Source organism: Elgaria multicarinata, chromosome 1 (assembly GCF_023053635.1).
Source record: "Elgaria multicarinata webbii isolate HBS135686 ecotype San Diego chromosome 1, rElgMul1.1.pri, whole genome shotgun sequence".
Classification (NCBI taxonomy): domain Eukaryota; kingdom Metazoa; phylum Chordata; class Lepidosauria; order Squamata; family Anguidae; genus Elgaria; species Elgaria multicarinata.
In genome coordinates, this window is record NC_086171.1 from 218,564,672 (window position 1) to 218,588,980 (window position 24,309).

Genomic DNA, 24,309 nt, shown 5'->3' on the forward strand with positions numbered 1-24,309 from the left:
AACCACCCCCACCATCCTTCTTCTCTCTCTGCCTGCGGGATTTTCTCCTCCTCAGTGCCAACATGCGTGAAGTCCTGCCTTTCCTGCTCCTAACTCTTCTGCTGAAGAGGAGCACCCTTAGAAGTGCCCCACCCCAGAACTAGCCGCATCGAAAAGGCGCAAGGATGCACAACTTGCACCCATTCCGACAGAACCCGTGGGAAACACTTGGTCACCGAGGCATGACTGGAAGGTATTGTGGGACTCCCTCTGCTTCCGCAAAGGCCATCTGGCTGCCACAAGCGACAGCCACCCACTGGGCCTGCAGCAGGCTAGCAGCCGATACGCCGGCCCGCTTAGTGCTTTCGGGTCTGTGGTCAGGAACCGGTGGGAGAAAGCACCGTGTGCAGCGGTCTGCAAGGAGGCGCCTGGCTCGTCCCATTCGTCTGCCGGAGCCTGCAGTTTCCTGGTTTGCATCAAGGCCGGCTGTGATACCTGATCCGTTGGGATTGTGCAACAGAACGAGGAGGGAGTTCGGCTCAGCTTGTCCTCTATTCATCACCCAGGAGCCCGTCTTCTGCTCCTTCCGTCCCTCCCTCCCTCCCGCCACACCTGGGAAAGCTTAAAGCTTGGCCTGGGGCAGGCAGAGTCCTCACAGTCCTCCCCACCGCGCCAGCATGAAGTCCAGCAGCAGCAGGAGCTGCCACCTCCTCCTCCTCTCCCTCCTGGGGCTGCTCACCATCTGTGCTCAGCTGCTGGGCACGTCTGGACAGAACGCGACAGGTGGGTGTGAGAGAGCGCAGCCCCACCCGGCCCTTGGCAGGAGAGGACAGCCGCCCTCTCTTGCCTGCCACAGCCAGACCAAGGGCCCGGCTCCTCCGCAGCCCTGTCCCCAAAGGAATCCCCAGAGCCCCTGCCCCCTACGGCCGCTGGGCACTGAGCCCACCGGGGAGAGTGACCAGCCTGCCCTCCTCCACCCCCCGGGCCTTCTGCGGCCACACCAGCATGGACAGCCCACTTGCCAGCCTCTTGCCTTCAGCCACAGCGAAGGGGGCGAAGGGCTGCCAAGGCCCACACCTCCTTCTTTGCCTTTCCCAGTTGCTGCAGGAAAAACGGGCACGTGCCCTGACACAGAGGTGGCGACAGCCCACGGGAACTGCACAGAAGAATGCCAGTCCGATGCCGGCTGCGAGGGGAGCCAGAAGTGCTGCCGGACAGGCTGCGGGACGTCTTGCCGAACCCCGAACGGTAACGCTTGCGCTCATCCGCGCTGCCCTGCCCGGCGCAATCCTCCTGGACCGGCCTCCGAGCCCAGCAGCCAGTCCCAGCCAGCCCTGGCTTCCTCCCCAAGCCCAGCTTGCCTTTGAACCAGTTGTGTGACTCAGTCTGGATGGGAAAGGGCTTGGTGCTGGAGTGCCAAGCTGGGTGGCGATGGGGGGGCGGCCTGGCCCAATGGGCAACCCCCTGATCCCAGCAGTGACACAGCTACCAGGGCCTGCAAGCCCAGGGGCCCTCCTTCACACGGCATGGGCTTAATGCAATGCTGCAAAATGGCCTGGCAGGCTCACGCGACAATATAACCTGCACACGTGAGTCATCCACAGACAGGCACCAAGGAGCTGAGGGTGGCTGTGATCCCGGCACCTGGTGGAGAGCAGTGCCATGGGATGCCCTGGTGCAGCCCTGGGGGGAGCTGCAGTGCTGCGTTTGCTGCTGGCAGGAGCCGTGCCGGAGAACTGCAGCCGTTGGAGCTTTGCCCAGAGCTAGCATGGAAGCGGTTTCCCCATGGGCAGAGGGCCCTCTGGGACTGTCTGCAAAGAGCAGCCAGGCCAGGGGCTGGGGTGAGTGGTCAGGCTTGGCGTGCAGAGGCGCCTGCCATGAATGAGACGGACACAGAAATGGCCCGGGTCAGGACGCGGGGCCATAAATCTGTGCTGCAGCCGCATTTGAGAGGCTGCATTCTGGCTGGCCTGTTGCCAACAAGGAACTGGAAAGAGGCAGGAAAGGGCAGGACCTATTCTACTGCTTTATAGTGGTGCTGAAGTGCGTTGACAACTGTTGGGGCCCATTGACACAGGGCTTGTCTATACAGCTTGTTTACCCCAACTTAAATGTGCATATTCGCGTTTCAGGACACATGACGCAGCTGTGGCGCCGGGTTTTTAACAAGATAATATGCATATTTGCATTCATGATTTACCGCGACTTTTGGATCACGTCCAAGTTTGCACCGTATTATGGCTATGTGTCTTTGGGGGCAATAAATCACATTTTGACATGTGGGTGGAGCTTTGGGGTAGGGCAACATGATTGGCCAACTTTGCACCAATCGGCTTCCTCGTTCCTTCGCGCCGTTTTTAGTTTGACGTCCCTGATTCTGCGGAGCTCCACAGAGAAAGCTTCTTAAAACAAATTTATTTATGTATTTATATATTTATTACATTTCCGTACCGCCCAATATCCGAAGCTCTCTGGGCAGTTCACAAAAACAAAGAGGAGGAAACAGGCAGCCAGAGGAAGGAGATGTGTTCTGCTGCCTCGTTCCTTTCCCACTGCTGCCTCGTTCCTCCCGGTTTGTCTGCCCCCATCTATATATGAATCTGCGGAGCTCCACATATAAGATTTATAGCTTCGCTCCTCTCTCCTTCATAGCTTTGTATGTGTGAATGTGTGTATACGTGCATGTGCGCATTTATAACTACAGGACAAAAAAAATTTCAAGACATAAATCGCTGTTGCTGCTGCAGTGTGACACTCTTTAATTACATTTGAATCAATGAAAAATCGGGTTTGTATTTAATGAGGATCAACACCGCTGTCATATAGATGAGGGCACATCCACACCAAGCAGGATATTGCACTATGAAAGCGGTATGATAGTAGTATATGGCATGTGTCCTGGGCCCCAACAGTTGTCAGTGCACTTCAATACCACCATATAGCAGTAGTGTAGATCCTGCCTCCATATAACGCTTCCATACCACTTTCATAGTGCTATATCCTGCTTGGTGTGGTCTCTCCCACACTAGAGGCCTTCAAGAGGCAGCTGGACAACCACCTGTCCGGGATGCTTTAGGGTGGATTCCTGCCCTGAGCAGGGGGTTGGACTCGATGGCCCTGTAGGCCCGTTCCAACTCTGCTATTCTAGGATTCTGTGATCTGGCCAGGGACAGCCAAAATGAGTCAGGAGTGGCAAAAGGTTTTTATGTTTAGAAAAATAATGACGAACCCAGGACTTGATTGAAGACCATAAAACCAGGCTGGAGAATGTGTAGCCTCCCGGTGTTGGTGAACTCCAACTCCCATCAGTGATAGCCAGCATGGCCAATGGTGAGGGCTGAGGGAGTTACAGTCCAACAACCTTTGGAGAGCCCCCTGTTCCCCATTCCTGCTGTAAAGGTATGCATGCGCTGGAGAAAGTGGACCCAGAGATGCTTTTCTTCTGCTGGGAGGCTGTTCTTCAGGGCTAGCCTTGGAGATGCGGTTGCCTGAGGTGGAAAACCCAAAGGGCTCCCTCCCTGCCACTCACCTGGGCCACACAAGCCACGAGGAAGACCTGCTCCACTCATGCCCTGCTTGTGGGTTCCCGGTCAACAGCTGGTGGGCCACTGTGTGAACAGAGGGCTGAACTAGGTGGTCCCTGGGTCTGATCGAGCCTCAGGGCCCTTTTGATGCTCTTACCTCTGGCTTGGCTCCCCTTCTTTGCAGTGAGACTAGCAGAGACCTACCCCATGGTCACATTTCTCTGCTACTCCGTGGCTGTAATGGGACCTCAAAACCAGCCCCATCTTCCCTCTTGGTACATCAGGAGCTGCCTTCTGCCAGGTCGGACTCTTTGTCCATCTTCCCTGGGACTACCCACTCTGGCTGGGAACAATGATTCTCCAGGTCCCAGGCAGAGAAGAGCTTCGGCTATTGGGCGGTATAAAAATGCAATAAATAAATAAATAAATCACCTGCTAATTGAGATCCTTCCCCCCCCCCCCAAGGAGCCTGGAACCTTCTGCCCACAAAGGAGGTCTCTACCATGGAGTGGTGGTCCACGCTGAGAATATATCCAGTCGGAAGCCTGGAAGAAGAGGCCCTAAGCAGCCCCGGCTCGGTGGTGGAGCCCCTGTGTGCTGCCTGGCATGCAGAAGGTCCCTTGTTCCGTCCCCAACTACATCTCCTGGTGGGGCTAGGGAAGAAGCCTGCCTGAAACCCTGGAGAGCCACGGCTGCCGGTCCGTGTCGCCAATTCCGGGCTAGAGGGACCCAGGCTGTGCATGCTGACCCAGTAGAAGGCAGCTTCTGACGTGCCTCTGCTCCAGGGGCCACCTTTGAAGGGGCCTTCTTCCCAGAGGGCCAGGGGATGCCGCTCCTAAGATGGGACCTGATACCTCTATAGATATTAAGATCAAACATATGACGTCATTTTAGGATCATAGAATAACAGAGTTGGAAGGGGCCTACAAGGCCATCGAGTCCAACCCCCTGCTCAATGCAGGAATCCACCCTGAAGCATCCCTGACAGATGCTTGTCCAGCTGCCTCTTGAAGGCCTCTAGTGTGGGAGAGCCCACAACCTCCCTGGGTCACTGGTTCAATTGTCGTACTGCTCTAACAGTCAGGAAGTTTTTCCTGATGTTTGGTGTTGTCCAGTTCACAGGGCTGCCTCTTTAGTGGCCATCTCCCTCAAATGCCACAGGACACCGCTAGAGCCTGGAAATTCTCCCAGCCCCGATCCCCCCCAACCATGGCATCTCAAGTGGCATATCCACACTTCTGATGTGGGGTGACCTGTATAGGAACACAGAAAGAAAGCTGTCTTAGACGGATTCAGAGCATTGGTCCATCTAGCCCAGTGCTGTCGACACTGACTGGCAGCCGTGACTCCCCAGGGTGTCAGGCAGGATTCTTTCGAAGTCCTAACAGGAGAATCCAGGCATCGAACCTGGGACCTTCCGCATGCCACTGAGACACGGCCCTTTAAGGCCGCTTCTTCTTGCTTCTGGCTGGATCTATCCTCCGAGTGGGTCCCAGGTGGCTCCTGGGTCCCAGGTGGCTCCTCCTGCCCCTGCCCCCCCCCTCGGTCCCGGGGCTGGGCTTTGCCCATGCCTGCTCCAAGGCCAGGAGGCCCCTTGCACGGCGACTGGTTGTCTGCAGGCAGAGAAGGTCATCCGCCTTTCTCCTTTCCAGGCTGCCCAGTTTAGACACAGCAGCCTGCAGCGCCTGCCATCCGGGAAGGTGCAGCTTCTGGGAGTCGCCTCCTGCTTATGAGGGCTTGCAGCTACTTCGCAGCCTGGGACTCTGCCAGGTGTGTTTACCATTGTTATCTTGGTTCAAGTCCAGCTTTGCCTGGATTCCTTACAAGTGCAAAAATCAGGCAAAAGCACTCCCAGCTGCAGAAGGAACGCGCGGCATGAGAGCCACCGGGAGGAAAGGCTGTTGCTCAGACTGACTGGGGGGGAGGGGGAGAGAGACGTGAAGCTGCTTGGCAGACATAGCAGGAAGCAAAACGCCCGCATCGTTCTAGGAATCCCAAGAGCGGGGATTGTGCCCCAGGCCCCAAGGGGAAAGTCAACAGGACCCGGAAGGAGAGGGCATTTCTTTTGCAGCTGCAAGCTTTGGGTTGGGCTTGAACTGGCTCCTCTGGTTCGTAGAGGGCAGCAACTGGAAGCAAGGCATCACCTTTGGCATGAAATGCTGACAGCTGTTCCGTGCGCGGGCAGAAGCGGAGAAGACGTCAGGAACCCCAGCCGTGGCAGCCACTCCGAGGAACCCTCCAAAATGGTCAGGAGGGCATCAGATGAGGAGGCAGAGGACAGGCGTGCGGGGGGAGGGGGCAAGCGGGAAAGGGAGAGCGGCAGCAATGCCAGCCCCCCCCTCCCTGGCAGTGCCTCCCCAGGACCTGGCTTCCCAGAGCATGAGAACATCAGAAGAGCCCTGAGGCTGGATCAGACCGAGGGTCCATCTAGTCCAGCACTCTGTTCACACAGGGGCCAACCAACCATCGGCCACGGATGAACAAGCAGGACATGGTGCAACAGCACCTTCCCACCCATGTTCCCCAGCAACTGGTGCACACAGGCTTACTGCCCTGGATACTGGAGGTAGCACCCAACCATCAGGGCTAGTAGCCATTGATAGCCTTTGCCTCCAGGAATTTATCCAACCCCCTTTTAAAGCCATCCAAATTGGTGGCCATCACTACATCTTGTGGTTGTGAGTTCCATAATTTAACTATGCGCTGTGTGAAGAAGGACTTCCTCTTATTTGTCCTGCATCTCCCACCAATCAGCTTCATGGGATAATGACCCCCCAGTGGGTTCTAGTATTTTGAGAGAGGGAGAGAAATGTCACCCTCTCCACCTTCTCCACACCATGCAGAATCTTGTACACTGCTATCATGTCTCCCCTCAGCCTCCTTTTTTCCATGGACCAACAAAGCAGGACATAGAAGGGGCCTACAAGGCCATCGAGTCCAACCCTCTGCTCAATGCAGGAATCCACCCTAAAGCATCCCTGACAGGTGGTTGCCCAGCTGCCTCTTGAAGGCCTCTAGTGTGGGAGAGCCCACAACCTCCCTAGGAAACTGATTCCATTGTCATACTGCTCTAACAGTCAGGAAGTTTTTCCTGATGTCCAGCTGGAATCTGGCTTCCTTTAACTTGAGCCTGTTATTCCGTGTCCTGCACTCTGGGAGGATCGAGAAGAGATCCTGGCCCTCCTCTGTGTGACAACCTTTGAAGTATTTGAAGAGTGCTCTCATGTCTCCCCTCCATCTTCTCTTCTCCAGGCTAAACCTGCCCAGTTCTTTCAGTCTCTCTTCATAGGGCTTTGTTTCCAGACCCCTGATCATCCTGATTGCCCTCCTCTGAACCCGCTCCAGCTTGTCTGTGTCATTCTTGAATTGTGGAGCCCAGAACTGGATACAATACTCTAGATGAGGCCTAACCAGGGCCAAATAGAGAGGAACCAGGACCTCCCGTGATTTGGAAGCTATACTTCTATTAATGCAGCCCAAAATAGCGTTTGCCTTTCTTGCATCCAGGAGGAGAAGCCCTTCCCTTTGGGCCACCCCACTAATGGGAGAAAAGGCATCGTCCAGGCTGGTGCTGCACAGGCTGTCTGTCTGCTCCAATTAACCAGACCACTTGGTGTTGCAAGCGGAGGGTGTGATGGGTTGCAGCGCACAGGCCCTGACTGTTCCTAGAAGTTCTTGCCATTGGCAGTTTGGTGCCAAATGGAAGCGCAGCCAGGAAGCTGTGTCTGGAAGCCGCCTGCGATCCAACAGGCCTGTTTGCGGACTGCCCAGTTGCACTGGGCCCGTGATGGCAGGGCTGAGACTGTGGAACTAGCGGCGTTTGATGTACGAAGCCCTGGCGCGGGCAAGAGATGTGTTTAGGAAAAGAAAAAGGGGCTCAGTTGCAGGAGGAGCCAACTGGAGAGGTTGTCCTGTTGGAGACTCTCCAAAGTCTCAGCTTGAGCATCTCAAAGCTCTGTCTTGTGGTGTTTGATGTCAGGCTGGTACCAAGGGTGGGTATGCGCTGTCTGTGCTTCTACGGTGCATTTTGACACTTTCGGTTGTGTAATGGCACAATATGTGCCCCAAGTCCTAAGGACAGGGATAGTTAGGGATGTATAGGTTTGACTAAATCTCTTCCATCTGCATTTTGTGGATTGTCAGGTACGTTTTTGTTCCATCATCCACTCATCGACAAAGTTGGGTTTCCCCTCCCCCCCTAATTTCCCAAATTTGCATAAATTTGCATTTGCGCAAATTCAACCTTGCAAAAATGCATAACCCTTCCTGAAAATGTGCAAATCCCCCCCCCCCCCCGCCCCATGCTTTGGCTTGTGGGAAAAGAGCACTTTTGACATTTTTTAAAATTCATTTTATGTATTTTTCTGCAACTAAATTTGCGTAAAAAATACGGAAATTCTAAAACAGCAGGTCTGTAAATCCACAGAAACTGTGTGACTCATGAAAAGTCAGCCTGATTCATCATCTGTGAGTCAGTCGTATTCATAGAAATCTGAAATCATTTGATTCCGTTAAAAATTTCTCTGGCATCCTCCTATTCTAAATAAAGAAATAAATGTAAGGATGACAATAAAGCAATACTGCTTCATAGCACCTGCACTAGCTGTCCCTCAGTTGCCCTGTGCCACTGATTTGGAGAAACAGTCAGAAATTGTCTTTGCCTATCAAACCTTTGCACACAGGAAGAACGTCCGGAGTTTGCTTCTTCAAATCATCTTCTTTCTCTCTCTGGGCTTTCTTCCCATTAGAGCAGGGAGGGCAACTTGTTTTAGCCTACCATTCCCATGATCCCTTGCCATTAGCTATGCTGGCGAGGGCTCATGGGAGTTGTAGGCCCCAAAACTTGGAGGGCCACAATGGGCCACCCCTGACTTAGAGGATCGCCAGTTGGCTGGGAGGGCGCTGTGGTCCGTTAGCGTTCCAGAGGCTTTTCTATTAAAAGTGGCAGAGGTTTCTCCTAGTTACTGATATCACTGAACGAGCCCCTTTAACTAGTTATGTTTAAGCATGCCATCAGACGAGCATTTTATTGCACGCTCGTTACTGGCCACGCACGCACGGATTTTCGCGGGTACTTTTGATGACAACATCCACCTCCCACGTGTCTCCTGCCCCTTCTGCTCATTTTACCGTCGCAACACACACACCCAGGAAAATCCTACTTTTTCAGCTGTAGCGAAATGTGCTGCCATTTCCTACTGAGTGCAGGAGAAGCCGTGGGATAAAAACGCCCACTGAATAGTAGGGTGACCCTATGAAAAGGAGGACCGGGCTCCTGTATCTTTAACAGTTGCATAGAAAAGGGAATTTCAGCAGGTGTCATTTGTATATATAGAATCATAGAATCATAGAATTGCAGAGTTGGAAGGGGCCTACAAGGCCATCGAGTCCAACCCCCTGCTCAATGCAGGAATCCACCCTAAAGCATCCCTGACAGAGGGTTGTCCAGCTGCCTCTTGAAGGTCTCTAGTGTGGGAGAGCCCACAACTTCCCTAGGTCACTGGTTCCATTGTCGTACTGCTCTAACATAGAATCATAGAATAGCAGAGTTGGAAGGGGCTTACAAGGCCATCGAGTCCAACCCCCTGCTCAATGCAGGAATCCACCCTAAAGCATCCCTGACAGATGCTTGTGCAAATATGGGGAACCTGGTGAAATTTCCTCTTCATCACACCAGTTAAAGCTGCAGGTGCCCTGCCCTCTTTTAAATCTGGTCCCTCTAATATAGCTCCTGCAGCTTTAACTGTTGTGATGAAGAGGGAATTTCACCAGTTTCTCCATATATACAAACGACACCTGCTGAAAATCCCTTTTCTATGCAGCAGTTAAAGATATAGGAGCCCTGTCCTCCTTTTCATATGGTCACCCTACTGAATAGGTCACGTGGTCATTGTTTACTTCCTCTTTCTTCCCCATGTAAAGAAAGAGGAAGTATTGTGGGACAGAAAGCTGGGGAAGAGATGGTAGGGAAACGCTATTTCCCCCCTGTCTGGTGACGCTCTATTTTGCAGCCAGGGGAACTCTACTACTTGTTCATTCATTGCTTATTTAAACTTTTATTTGCACAACTCTACTTTAGCAAGGGAACAAAATACAAAGGTGCTGTGCAAACATGAAATGAGATTATTTTTTAAAAGGCAAGTGCAAAGAACCAGCACAGCAAGATGGGGCATCCCTCTCTGCATAGCACAGTGGCTCACAGACGCTCACAAGCACCAAACAGATTTCAAAGTCAGAATAAGCGGCACAAACTCCGCTATCCTGAACAAGTGGTCTCTCCCACCCTAGAGGCCTTCAAGAGGCAGCTGGACAAGCGTCTGTCAGGGATGCTTTATGGTGGATTCCTGCATTGAGCAGGGGGTTGGACTCGATGGCCTTGTAGGCCCCTTCCAACTCTGCTGTTCCATGATTCTATGAGTGCACACAGTATTCCCGACGGCTTTGGAGTGCAACTCCCATCATGCCCCTCACCCTTGGCTGTGCTGGCTAGGGCTGATGGTAGTTCGGGTCCAACAACAACATCTAACATCCCTGCTCCAGGGAACCCCGCCAACCCCACCGCTCAGCCCTTGCATCCCAGCGCCTTCCTCGCTGCCCTCTTGCCTTCTTGAACACTGCAAGGCCTTGTCTTCATGGCGTGGTCTGTCCTCTCCGTAATAACTGAGTGAGTGGATGGTGCTCATTCTGGAGAAGAGGGCCAGAGTGAAACGCATCACCCCACCATTACCCGTGCCATTTGGTAGCCCCTGCCAATCACTCAACCCCAAATTACAAAGGTGGCAACCTCTGTTCACAGACCGACTGACTGCAGCGTTGTAGCTTGCGTTGCAGAAATTTAACGGCCCAGAAGGTGCTCTTGCTGGTTCCTGGAAGCAAAAAAAGACAGCAGTGGGTCCTGGGCAGGTTAGCAAATAAGAAAGAAAGAAAGAAAGAAAGAAAGAAAGAAAGAAAGAAAGAAAGGGAAAGGAAAGGAAAGGAAAGGGAAGGAAGGAAGGAAGGAAGGAAGGAAGGAAGGAAGGAAGGAAGGAAGGAAGAAAGGCATTTTTATGACGGTTTCTAAAGTCACCGTCTTACTTTTCTTTCAAATTAATAGTTAGACAGTGCGACATTTTAAGGCCTCTGATCCATTGCCCTCTCTCCATGGTGGCATTGCACGATTGCCCACAGGCCCGGAATTGTCAGCAGGTGGGACCGCTGCAGGTGGGAGGCCTGGAAAATGCTTCCACCTGAGAGCTGCTGCCAGAGCCAAAACATATCCTGAGACCTCCCTGTTCTCGTTGCTGCTCTGACGCCCGGCCTCCTTCCTTTTCTTTCCTCCTTTGATTCCTGGCCAAATGGCCCCTTCTGCTCCTTTCCCCAGGAGAGTGCTGAGCCTTGGACTTCTCCTGCAAAGTATGCTGAACGTTGCTCGTTCACGTCCACACTTACCTGTGAGCAGCAGAAGACCGAGGCAGCCTTGCCTTTGGCTGTGGTCCCTGCCGTGGGTGGTCAGGTGTAAACGGATCCCCGCCTACTCACACGCTGACTTTCTCTCCTTGCAGATAAGCCCGGTTCTTGCCCGGGAAACATGAATGGAATCTCCATGCTGGGCTTTTGCGGTGACAACAAATGCGCGAGTGATGCAGAGTGCGAAGGAACCAAGAAATGCTGCCAAAATGGCTGTGGCAGAAAGGACTGTACCACTCCAGACTGAGGTGAGCTAATGGCTGGTGGCGAGCATCCTTTGGGGCCAGGATCCGAACCCTGTGCCAGAGACTCCGAAGACAATTGGAGTCAAGCATTTCCCAGAACTGGGACGTGAGAGACCTCAGCGTTCCTCTCCTGATGGCAGCACCACCTGCCCGAGCTCCCTGGTCTTTCCCTGGACATCGTCCTATGGATGACGCACACAGAGCCCATGAGCAACTCTGCGCATGCTCTCCGGGGTTGCATGTATGAGAAGAGGGCATGTGGTGGGGCTCGGAGTGGGGCCTGGCAGCTCAGTGGACTGACCTGGTGGCCAAGGATGGGCCCGCTCAGTCGGATATGGCCCCTGCTGCTCAGAAGCAGGGGCTAATTTTTTTATTATTATTTATTTATTACATTTTTATACTGCCCAATAGCCGAAGCTCTCTGGGCGGTTCACAAAAATTAAAACCATGATAAAGCAACCCACAGGTTAAAAACACAAATACAAAATATGGTATAAAAAGCACAACCAGGATAAAACCACGCAGCAAAATTGATATAAGATTAAAATACAAAGTTAGAACAGTAAAATTTAAATTTAAGTTAAAATTAAGTGTTAAAATACTGAGAGAATAAAAAGGTCTTCAGCTGGCGATGAAAGGAGTACAGTGTAGGCGCCAGGCGGACCTCTCTGGGGAGCTCATTCCACAACCGGGGTGCCACAGCGGAGAAAGCCCTCCTCCTAGTAGCCACCTGCCTCACTTCCTTTGGCAGGGGCTCACGGAGAAGGGCCCCTGTAGATGATCTTAAGGTCCGGGCAGGTACATATGGGAGGAGGCGTTCCTTCAGATAGCCTGGCCCCAAACCGTTTAGGGCTTTGAATGTCAATACCAGCACTTTGAATCAGACCCAGACCTGGACTGGCAGGCAATGAAATTGTAAAAGGTCTGGCATGATGTAATCTCACTGGCCAGTCCCTGTTAGTAAACGGGGGTTAGTAAATGGGGTTAGTAAAGCACATGCAAGTGCTGGCTCTTGGGGGTGGGGCAGAATCTTTCTCAGCCCGAGGACCAAATTCCACTCCTGAGAAGCTCCGGGGGTGGGGGGTTGCATTCCAGGGGTGGGGGGACATGTTTTAGTTTAAAGTCCTTACTGCCAGTAACTTAGCTGCATGTCATGTCTATCCTGGCTCCCCCTGGGTTGGAAGAAAGTGTTTCAGGTAATCAATCAGAATCAGACTCTGAAGTAGAGGAGTTGGCGCCAGACACAGGCCAGCCTATACCAGTGGGGGAGGAAGCTCTCATGCTTTCTCCACCTGCTGGTCCTGATCTCTCTCCAGAGCTTATCTCCACAAGGGCCAATCATACACAGTCAGTGGGAAGCCAACATTCTTCCGAAGAAGAGGGCACCGACAAGCTAGCTGATCCTAGGATGCGCCGCAGGCTAAAACTGGAGGAGCGAAAGGAAGGTGAGAGAAAGTCAGCCCGGCTGGCATCCCGTCGGAAGCTGCCTCACAACTAGCCTCTCTGAAGTTAACGCGTGTTGAGAAAAGGCTTTCTGTTCTCCTTGAAAGGACAATTGTCTCGCTTAGTTTGCATAGTTTTGCCTAGGGAGTAAGTTCCAAGAGACAAGACTCTCTTCATGTGGGAAGAGATGTTTATTGCTTAAGTAAAGCTTTGTGGATTACTTAGCTGGCCTCGTCATTGTCTCCCAAGAAGGCAGGAGGTTTCTGAGAAACATGACACAGTAGGAGAAACATTCCAACTTTTTAGAACAGGGGGTAATGTGTGGAAAACAGGAAACCGAAAAATGATGAGTGGAGGGGGAAGGTCATAGAATCATAGAATAGCAGAGTTGGAAGGGGCCTACAAGGCTATCGAGTCCAAGCCCCTGCTCAATGCAGGAATCCACCCTAAAGCATCCCTGACAGATGGTTTTCCAGCTGCCTCTTGAAGGCCTCTAGTGTGGGAGAGCCCACAACCTCACCAGGCAACTGATTCCATTGTCGTCCTGCTCTAACAGTCAGGAAGTTTTTCCTGATGTCCAGCTGGAATCTGGCTTCCTTTAACTTGAGCCCGTTATTCCGTGTCCTGCACTCTGGGAGGATCGAGAAGAGATCCTGGCCCTCCTCTGTGTGACAACCTTTTAAGTATTTGAAGAGTGCTCTCATGTCTCCCCTCCATCTTCTCTTCTCCAGGCTAAACATGCCCAGTTCTTTCAGTCTCTCTTCATAGGGCTTTGTTTCCAGACCCCTGATCATCCTGGTTGCCCTCCTCTGAACCCGCTCCAGCTTGTCTGCATCCTTCTTGAATTGTGAAGCCCACAACTGGACGCAATACTCTAGATGAGGCCTAACCAGGGCCGAATAGAGAGGAACCAGGACCTCATGTGATTTGGAAGCTATACTTCTATTAATGCAGCCCAAAATAGCATTGGCCTTTCTTGCAGCCATATCGCACTGTTGGCTCATATTCAGCTTGCGATCTACAACAATTCCAAGATCCTTCTCGTTTGTAGTATTGCTGAGCCAAGTATCCCCCATCTTGTAACTGTGCCTTTGGTTTCTATTTCCTAAATGTAGAACTTGGCATTTATCCCTATTAAATTTCATTCTGTTGTTTTCAGCCCAGCACTCCAGCCTATCAAGATCACTTTGAAGTTTGTTTCTGTCTTCCAGGGTATTAGCTATCCCACCCAATTTTGTGTCATCTGCAAATTTGATCAGCGTTCCCTGCACCTCCTCGTCCAAATCATTAATAAAAATGTTGAAGAGCACTGGGCCCAGGGCTGATCCCTGCGGTACCCTACTCGTTGCCTCTCCCCAGTTTGAGAAGGTTCCATTGATAAGTACTCTTTGAGTCCGATTCTGTAGCCAACTGTGAATCCACCTAATAGTTGTTCCATCTAGCCCACTTTTGGCTAATTTGTTAATCAGAGTATCATGGTGCACTTTGTCAAAAGCTTTGCTGAAGTCAAGATATATGACATCCACAGCATTCCCACAGTCCACAAGGGAGGTTACCCGATCAAAAAATGAGATCAAATTAGTCTAACAGTATTTGTTCCTGACAAATCCATGTTGGCTTCTAGTGATCACCGCATTGATTTCAAGGTGTTTACAGATTGACTTCTTTATAATCTGCTCCAGAATTTTCCCAGGGATGGATGTCAGACTGACTGGTCTGTAGTTCCCAGGTTCCTCCTTTTTGCCCTTTTTGAAGATAGGGACAACGTTAGCCCTCCTCCAGTCATCCGGCACCTCACCCGTCTTCCATGATTTTGCAAAGATAATAGACAAAGGTTCTGAGAGTTCTTCCGCTAGCTCCTTCATTACTCTAGGATGCAGTTCATCGGGCCCTGGAGATTTGAACTCATTCAAGGAAATTAGGTGTTCTTTGACCATTTGTTTATCAATCTCAAACTGTAATCCTGCCCCCTCAACTTCTGCTTCACTTTTTCCAGGGAGGTCATAGACCCGCTTTTGGGAGAAGACTGAGGCAAAGTATTAATTCAGCACTTCAGCCTTTTCTTTGTCATCTGTTATCAATTTGCCATCCTCACTAAGCAGTTGAACTACCATTTCTTTCCTCTGTCTTTTACTACTCACGTATCTGAAGAAAGCCTTTTTATTGCTTTTAGCATCCCTCGCTAACCTCAGCTCATGCTCAGCTTTAGCCTTCCTGACGCCATTTCGGCACTTCTGCGCCACTTGTCTGTACTCTTCTTTTGTAGCCTGGCCTTCCTTCCACTTCCTATATGTATCCCTTTTTGTTTTCAGGTCATCTCTAAGCTTTTTGTGGAGCCACATTGGTTTCCTCTGTTGTCTTCTATCTTTTCTCCTTGTTGGAATTGTTTGTAACTGTGCCTTTAAAATTTCCTTTTCTAAATACTCCCTCCCATCCTGCACTCCTTTTCTCATTAGGCTCACTTGCCATGGGACCTTACTTATCATAGTTCTGAGTTTATTAAAATCAGCTTTGCTAAAATCCAGAGTACGTGTATGGCTACACTCAACTTTTGTCTCCTTCATAATCAAGAATTCAAGTAGGACGTGGTCACTTTTCCCCAGAGTTCCCGTAACTGCCACTTTATCCACTAAGTCATCCCTATTGGTCAATATCAAGTCAAGGATTGCCGATCCTCTAGTTCCTTCCTCCACTTTCTGTAGGAGAAAGTTATCACCCACACATGTCAGGAATTTCTTGGAAGGGCCGCTTTTGGCAGTAATGGTCTCCCAACAGATATCAGGGTAATTGAAGTCCCCCATCACTACTACATCACACTTCCTTGAAACACTGGCAATTTGTTTCTCAAAAGTTTTGTCCTCGTCTTCTTGATTGGGTGGTCGGTAGTAGACTCCGATTATCTTGTTCTTTTCATTCCTTGCCCCATTTATTTTAATCCAGATGCTCTCGACGTGGCGCCCAGTCTGATCCGCCTGTATTTCTGTGCAGGGATAGGTTGTTTTTAACATATAGTGCAACCTCCCTTTCTATTTCTTCTGTTCTTTTTGAACAAGTTATATCCTTCAATTGCTATATTCCAGTCATGGGAGTCATCCCACCAAATTTCAGTTATACCTATCAAGTCGTATTTGCCTTCATGTAATAAGAGTTCAAGTTCATTCTGTTTGTTTCCCGTGGTCTGGGCATTAGTATATAGACATCGAAGACCATGTGTTATAGTCTGGCTTTGTTCCTACCTTGTTGCAGACACTATTTTGGGGCACTATTGGAGCTGTTCTCTGTACTGTGGTGCCTTGGCCTTCATCCATTGTTGCCTCAAAGTTTACGTCTCCCGCCCCCGTAAGATTCAGTTTAAAGCCCTCCTGATCAAGTTCTTCATGCTGTGGCCGAACTCATTCTTTCCAGCCCTTGTGAGGTGCAACCCATCCCTTGCCAGCAGTCCATGTTCCAAGTAGCGTAGCCCGTGGTCCCAGAATCCAAAACTCTCATGTCAGCACCACCTTCGTAGCCAGTCGTTCATCTGGAGTATTTTTCTTTCCCTTTCTAATCCTCTTCCAAGAACTGGGAGGATGGATGAGAAAACTACCTGGGCCCCAAAGTTCTTCAGTTTTCTTCCCAGAGCTTCAAAGTCTGAAATGATTTCTTCATAGCTCTGCTTGGCGACATCATTTGTTCCCACATGGATGAGAAGAAAGGGGTATGTGTCCGTGGACTTTATGAGCTTCGGTAACCCTTCAGTCACATCTCTAATCTGTGCTCCAGGAAGACAGCACACCTGGCGAGTCCATGGGTCTTCACGACATACTTGTGTTTCAATCCCACGCAGCAGGGAGTCTCCCACAACGACTACTCTTCTCTTCTTCTTGGTCAGGGGAAGTGGCCGTGGCCGTGGCCTTCCAGGCCTTCCAGCGGTCCACCCAACCTCAGCTCCTCTTCAGGGTCTGAGCAGTGGAGCGAGGAAGCTCAGTGAGGCTGGGAGCCTGGATGGATCAGCCCCCCTTGAAGTCATGAACTCATGAAGGGCACCACAGCAACTGCTTTGCTCTCAGCTTCAGCCTCACATCTGCAGGGTTGCTGTTAGCCTTACTCAGAACTTGTATGGGAAACGCTTTGCACATCTGGAATGCAACGTGGGTGCTAGGTACAGTTTTTGATGTAGCCTGGCCTATCAGCGCCAGAAGCTGGAACAACAGCAGTTCAGTCATTGGGCCTCTTCAAACAACACGCTAAGCCATGGTTAGGCCGCTAACCCTTTTACAACAAGTGGTTAGTGAGTGTGTTTAAACCATGGTTATGTAACCACTGTGGTTAGGAACGGTTCACACGACACGCTAAGCCATAATGTTTAGCTCAAAACCACCATGGTTTAGTGTGTGTCACCTGAACAGCGTCTTAGTGAATCAATCTATCTCTTCAGATATTTTTCTTGATGTGTGTAACATATTTTTGCCCGGCCTTTCAACTGTAAACAACAACAACAACCTTCTTGCAGTTTAACAATAACACCAAAAAACACACAGAGGGAGAACAAGCAGACATACTGAAGCAGCAGAGCAAGTAAGAGAAGACACAGCAACAGCAGAAGTCCTAAATAAGTGCCAACAAGACCCCTTTTCCTGTGAAGCCTTTGAGACCTCCCCCCTGGCCCCGGAACCCACACTATACCGAAGTCAACGCCGAACTGGAGAGAATCCCCGCTGTAGTTTGGCCCTGACTCCATTCCCCACTTCTGCCGATGTCCCCTTTCCATCTTTCATTTCTTTGTTTTAGTGGTGACAGTTTGGGGATTTGTGGGGGCGTGTTGCAGGGGAGGCGGGACTTGTCTTCTCGTTCTTTTTAAATGTGCCTCCTCCATCAGGCCTCACGCTCCGATTTGCCTCCCTCCACAGATGCCGCCCGGTCCCTGCAGAGCCACTGAGATGGGGGAGCTGCCAGTCTCTGTGGAGCCCGTGCCTGAAGACGTCTCGCCGACCACAACTGCCTTCCTCCCCAGCACCTCCTGCTCTGCTTTCAGCTCCCCTGGGCCCTTCCTCACCTCCCGTCTGTTAGAGCTCCTCACACACTTTTGCAGTAAAGTCTCACTTTGCACAACAGCCCCCGACTCCGGCGCCTTTTCTTGCTCTCGCTCTGCCCCTCAGACCACCTGCCCTCCCTCGCTTCGTGCACGCGCAGACCCCTTCTCCGTTTTGAAAAAGCCCAAAGGAGGGAGAAGCAGGCGCCTCCCACTGGCCTTTGGAAGAAGACCATCTTTATTCTGCTCATATTCTGAAATAGGCACTGCACACATGACGATGCTTTCAGTCCTGAGATTTGGAAGATGAACAATAGATTTAAGATGTTTCTATTCTGTTTATAAAGTTTATGTTAAGCGTTTCTTGCTTAATGGTGCATTACAGGGTGGGATTCAGGGTGACCATATGACAGGGAAAACCTGGATTTGTCCAGATTTTTGGTACCAAATCTGAGAAGGGGGGGGAGAATTATGAAATTTGAAGAAAAATCCAGATTTTTTCCATCCTCCCCACCCAAAGGGCAGCTCTACTTTAACAGGAATTAACAAAAATGCTTACAGCGCTGCCATTTTTAAAGATAAAGAGATGAAACTTGGCACCACGATAGCTCTTAGGTAGGGCTTTAGCCATGACAAATTGAAACAGATCCGTTCATCCATTGATTTTTAGGATTTTTTAAAAGTTGATGTTTTTGACTTATTATCATCTTTAAAGCTAAAGAGATGAAACTTGGCACCATGGTAGCTCTTAAGTAGGACTTTAGCCGTGCCAAGTTTGAAGCACATCCATTCATCTGTTGATTTTTTAGTGGGGGAAATTAAGTTTGAAGTTTTAAAATTATTATTTTTAAAAACCGCTGGAGCCATATCCTTCAAGCTCTAAGGCTATGTTCAGCTATGTACATATGTTAGCAGAACCACCTCCATTTTTTTATTTATTTATTTATTTGTTAAACCATTTTGGTGGAGTCGTGCTTAAGGGCTGTTTGGATCTCGTCCTTGGGTGAAAAGAACATTGATCTAACACATACACCCTTGGTGCTGGACATGCCCTCTGGGGCTGAATGCCATGTTATCCTCCTTTGTGGTTTCCAAAGGTCACCCTATGGTTGAGGAGAGTAAAATGGCAGGTTGGATGCATCCAGAGCTCCAACGTTTGTGCAGACCGAAGGAGATGGCGGATGTTTCCTTTCCTTTTCCTTGTTTTTTAAAATATTTTCCCTCCAATTGCTTACAACAGGAGAGAGGGAAATTTCTAGGCTACTTTCAGGTTGCCATAGGTGAAGGTCCCAAATCTGGGGCCCCTCAGGACATTGGTGGAGTGTTGGATCCACTGGATCCCAAGCCACCTATACCCCCCTGGATCCCAAGCCACCTGTACCACTGCCTCCCCCCTCCCCTTCACAACCCCAAAGCATCTACCTTCAGGGGCTTACACCAGCTACTGCCAGCAGAAACACTGAGGCCTCCCCTGACCTCCTGCCCAGTTTGTGATGTCTGTTTCCTGGCCGTGCAACTAATTACAAAGTGAAGAGGGTTTTTTTAAACAACAACAACAACAAAATCCCTGCAAACTTACTGTTAGCAAACCTAACTTGCAAATGAACCAAGTTCTCAGGAAGGTTGCAGAGGAGCTGACGGGTTTGCGAAATGTTCCGCTTTGAATTAGACAGCTCAGCCTTTGCAAGCTTCTCTTATTTGTCAATCACACCATCTAAGAAACCTCACCAAATGTGAGACACAGTTGGGAGATCCGATTTCAAAGCTTGAATGGCGTTAATGTTGAGTGTTAAGAGACAGTTTCATTTCATCAAGGGACCCTGGGTAGCCGTGGGCTCTGTCTAAGGGTGGCCCCGGGGCCGCTCTGCCTGCTCCTAGCATAATGCTCAGGGTCTTATTGGAGGGAGATGCAATGGATCTGTGCACCTTCACATGGTGAGTACCCGTGCCAGCTCCTGAGGGTGTGCTAGCCCTGGCCACTCCCTTGGGCATGACTCTCTGCTCCCCTGTTCATGCGCTGAACATGGCATCTCTTGGGAGGCAGCTACAAGGGAGGGGGAGCATCCCACTTCTCCAGTGGGGGGGTCCATTTCTGTCCCCTGTGGGAACTGCAGCATCACAGCTAGCCATGCAAGCGCAGGTGTGCTAAGGGAACCTGGCAGTGGCGGAGGGGAGGATTTTACCTCATTTCTACTGTATGAAGTTGTCAAAGCTGCTTGCGGCTGCCCCCACAAGTCAACTGTAGGTCCAAGGGAAAAGAAGGAGAGAAGGCAAGGGTGTAACGGGCTAATTGAGGAGGCCGCACATCCTCTCCTCTGCCTTTGGGCTATCCCTGCTTCATGCGGCCACTGCTGTATAGCATGGACTCGTGTAGACCTGGGGCCTTGCTAGACGATGTGTTAGCCCAGTGCGAGCCCTGGGCCTGCCCCTGTGCATCCAGGTGATGCACAGGGGATCCCGGGCTCAGGCAGGGGTAACCCTCCCTTGGCCCGGGATAACCGGCACCACTTGTGGCCCGGTATTACCCGCGGTCTCGGGCTGAGCCCAAGACTGCGGGTGTGTAGACCGGTCCGCCGCTTTTCCTGGCTACCGCAATTATTCACAAGTAGCTGGGGAAAGCAGCAGACAAGGCGCAGCGCTCCACAGGAGCGTTGGGCCCATCGGGGCAGGGGGAGACTTCGGGGGTGGGGAGATCATGGGGGGGAACCGTAGATCATGGCGGGGAAGCAGGATTTGCAGGGGGGAATCGCAGCCAGGGTGGAGAAATAGGGGGCTGGGGGAGGAGCGGGGAGCCCTTTTTTAAAAAAAAACACCTTTGCTGGTGGTGCGCTCCTGCACACCCGGCCCTTTAAGTCTACAACAAAATGGCGGACGCGACGGGGCTTTCCTGTAGCCCATCACGTCTCACGTGTGGATAGGAGTGACAGCCCACGCTACCCCTCCACACGCCCAGATTTTCAGGTAGGTCTAGCAAGGCCCTCAGTATCAGAACAAACAGTTCATGGGTCTTGGAGATGGCCTTTCCCCCACTTGCTAAACTTAGTAGCTCAACCCCATCCCTCCCGGACCTCTGGGACACCAATTTGTATGTTTGGGGAAATGAACTCCCAAAGACACACCTAAGGTATAAGAAAAACGAAATGCATTTATTCAAATGTGAAGAAAGGATCCATGAAAGGCAGCTGCTCTGTCAAATGCAAGCAACGGTACAGCCCAGCTTTCAGCAAAAACGACTGCTGAAAATCTATGGATGCAAGACCTACTCCCAATTCTCCTGGTCTCCAGTGACTCCTCAGGCGGTATAAAAATGTAATAAATAAATAAATAAACCTCCCAAATGAAGAGCATTGATCCTGGAAGGACGGAGTTCACCTGGTACTCTGGGTTGGGTCCTCAGTAAGCAACGTCATCAGTGGCAAATGGCCAGTCAATATATCTGCAGCAATAGTTTGGTCACATCGGAGGACCTGAGCTCTCCTATCCCCATGCCTTACCACAAGGGCAGAACTTTCAACAGCAATCCCTTCTCGCCCAGAAAATGTGGCAAAAGGTGTGTGTATGTTTTTTTAACTTGGCTTTCTTCAGAAACCATATTCCCAGTACAATGAGCAGCAAAATATAAGAAGAGCCCTAAGGCTGGATCAGACCGAAGGTCCATTCTGTTCACACAGCGGCCAACTAGCTCCTCACAGGAAACCCACAAGCTGGTCATGAGTGCCACAACACTCTCCTGCCCATGTTCCCCAGCAAGGAACTCTCCTGCCCATGTTCCCCTGCCTATGTTCCCCAGCACTCTCCTGCCCATGTTCCCCATGTTCCTGCCTCTGATACTGGAGCCATCATGACTAGTACCCGTGGATGGCCTTCTCCTCCAGGAGTTTATCCAACCCCCTTTTAAAGCTATCTGAATTGGTGGCCACCACTGCATCTTGTGGTAGTGAGTTCCACAGTTTAACTCTGCGCTGTGTGAAGAAGTCCTTCCTTTTATCTGCCCTGAATCTCCCACCAATCAGCTTCATGGGATGACCCTGTTGGGTTCTAGTATTATGGGAGAGGGAGAAAAATGTCTCCCTATCCACATTCTCCACACCAGGCATCATAGAATCAGAATAGCAGAGTTGGAAGGGGCCTACAAGGCCATCGAGCCCAACCCCCTGCTCAGTGCAGGAATCCACCCAAAAGCATCCCTGACAGAGGGTTGTCCAGCTGCCTCTTGAAGGCCTCTAGTGTGGGAGAGCCCACAACCTCCTTAGGTAACTGGATCCATTGTCGTACTGCTCTAACAGATCACGTTCTTGGCTGATCACCACTAGCTCAGATGCCATTGGACGGTCTATACGACTTATTTTCCTCACCGTGGCTGCTCGGTGGCACCGTGTCGGTGATATGACACAGCTGCTAACTCACACCCACCCTGGGGCTTTTCCTCGAAGCTGCAGTTTTAAAAAGTCGGGGATTTATTCCCAACTTTTTGCTTTGAGACGAGGTCACCACAGTTCTTCCACCGTGTGACCTTGCTTCAGCATCGAGCTGGGGGCATTCTGGGTCACGAAACCAGGCAGAGGGAAGGCCAGACAACCCCTTCTGGCATGGGGTTTTCCCGCCCCCACCCCGCAGCAGCGATATCACAGGGTTTTACTGGGAAGGAGCAGCAAAGCGGTGCCATGAAGACATGAACTTACAGATAGGATTTTTTGCCCCAACATGCATCACTTTATTATTAATATTTATTTATAAAGCACCATCAATTTTCATGGCGCTGTACAGAATAAAACTAAACAAGACAATCTGCCATCACCACAACAGACAGGGGAGGGAGGGGAAAACCAATAGGGGTAGGGACATTAAAACTAAATATAGTTTAGTTTACACTTGCTTACATTGAACCGCATCTGCCATTTGGACGCCCCCTCTCCCAGCTTGGAGAGATCCCTTTGGAGCTCTTCACAATCCCTTTGTGTTTTAACCACCTTAAATAATTTGGTGTCATCGGCAAACTTGGCCACTTCCCTGCTCACTCCTAATTCCAGATCATTTATGAACAACTTGAAAAGAATTGGTCCCAATACCGATCCTTGTGGGACCCCACTATTTACTTCCCTCCATCGGGAGAATTGACCTTTTATTCCTACTCTCTGTTTTCTGTTCATTAACCAGTTACTGATCCATAAGAGGACCTCTCCTCTTATTCCATGACTGCTAAGTTTGTTCAAGAGTCTTTGGTGGGGAACTTTATCAAAAGCCTTTTGGAAGTCCAAGTAAATGGAATTTGGGCGAGAGGTTCCAGGACACTTTACACTTTCTTCCTCTGATAGGTGAGACACGAGCACAAGGTTTAACTTTGGCTTCACTACTCTGCTTGCCCTGAAACATGCAGATAGGCCCCTCCTTCTGGTATGGGGAATAGCTGTGCCCCCACCCCCACCCAGCGTCTTGAGGCAGTGCCTGACTCCAGCCACGAGGTGGCTGCCATAGGAAGGCTTTACCATTTTCTAAAGATCCCAGTTTGTCACCTTGCTCCTGAAGTGCTAGGAAAGAAAGACGACAGTGCAAACTGTAACCCGCTGGAGGGAAACAGGGGCAGAACAGGGGCAGGGATAGGAAACAGCAAGGCCCATTTATCTGAGGATTTATCATCCACATTTTGACTCAGAACAATATCAAAACTTCCAAGGGAAACTACAGATCAAATCAGCAACATATAGCTTCGTCCCACCAGCCTTATATTGTGCTGCTGCAGTGAATTCTATGCAATGGGCTCAAATGACACGAACGTTATAGTCTGCTTTCCCTGCGAAGGACTCCAATGATGTCGACTATGTCCTGCTGTGATTGCAGTTCTTCTGCCCCTCGTAGCGAAATATTCTGGTGTGCGGAAAGTCTGGTTCTTCTGATCATGCGAAAGCACATCGCTCAAACTTTAACACGTATTTTCAAACGTCATTTCATTGCACTGTTTTGTGGGCATGGTTTCAAAGGGGAGGTACTGCTGACGAAAGAGAGGGGTGTGCCAATTGAAAACCTTTCCTTCTCCTGCTTCCTAAATCCCCCATTCTCTCCTCTCGGGGGAAACAGGACCAGCTAATCCCCAGTTTAACAAGCAAAAAGCAGCAGCAGCAACCCTCAGCCATATATATACAGGACTTTGAGGGAGGAAAGGAAGGTGGTGGGGGGGGAGAGAGCCTCTTTAGATCTGCGTGTCTTTTTAACGGAGCCTTTGCTTCAAAGCAATCATCTCAGTGGAGTTTAGGCTGCACAACTGTGATGATATATCATTCTGTGTAATCTACTATTGTGTTTTCTAGATTATATTGCTGTTTCATTAATAGTGTGTAAAACTGTGATGATATGTTATTCTGTAATTTACTATTGTGTAGTTTACCAGTTTGTATTGCTGTATCATTAATAGTGTTTTCCATTTCCACGTTTGTGGATTGTGCATTAGTATTCTATAGGGTTCATTAAAGTATAGATATTTTCTCAACCCCTTCTTTCATCTATATTGTGATATTAGGCCAGGGGTATACTCTTATTCAATGAACCATTAAGATACTGTTTCTTTAAGGGATATTTTACATCACAGGCACACACTTTTCTGGGGGATCTACTCCTACATATGTTCCCCTTTGTGGAAAGGCAGAATATAAATGGTTTTGATTTT

General features: G+C 50.2%; 1 protein-coding gene across 1 annotated transcript; it reads left to right on the forward strand.

The window, feature by feature from the left end:
• The first annotated feature begins 656 nt into the window (after positions 1-656).
• WFDC3 (WAP four-disulfide core domain 3) lies at positions 657-17,641 on the forward strand. Its single transcript, XM_063145028.1, has 4 exons — positions 657-762; positions 1,078-1,227; positions 11,045-11,197; positions 17,527-17,641. The coding sequence occupies exons 1-3, from the start codon at positions 657-659 to the stop codon at positions 11,194-11,196; spliced, it is 408 nt and encodes a 135-aa protein (XP_063001098.1). The 3' UTR covers position 11,197; positions 17,527-17,641.
• Positions 17,642-24,309: the final 6,668 nt, after the last annotated feature.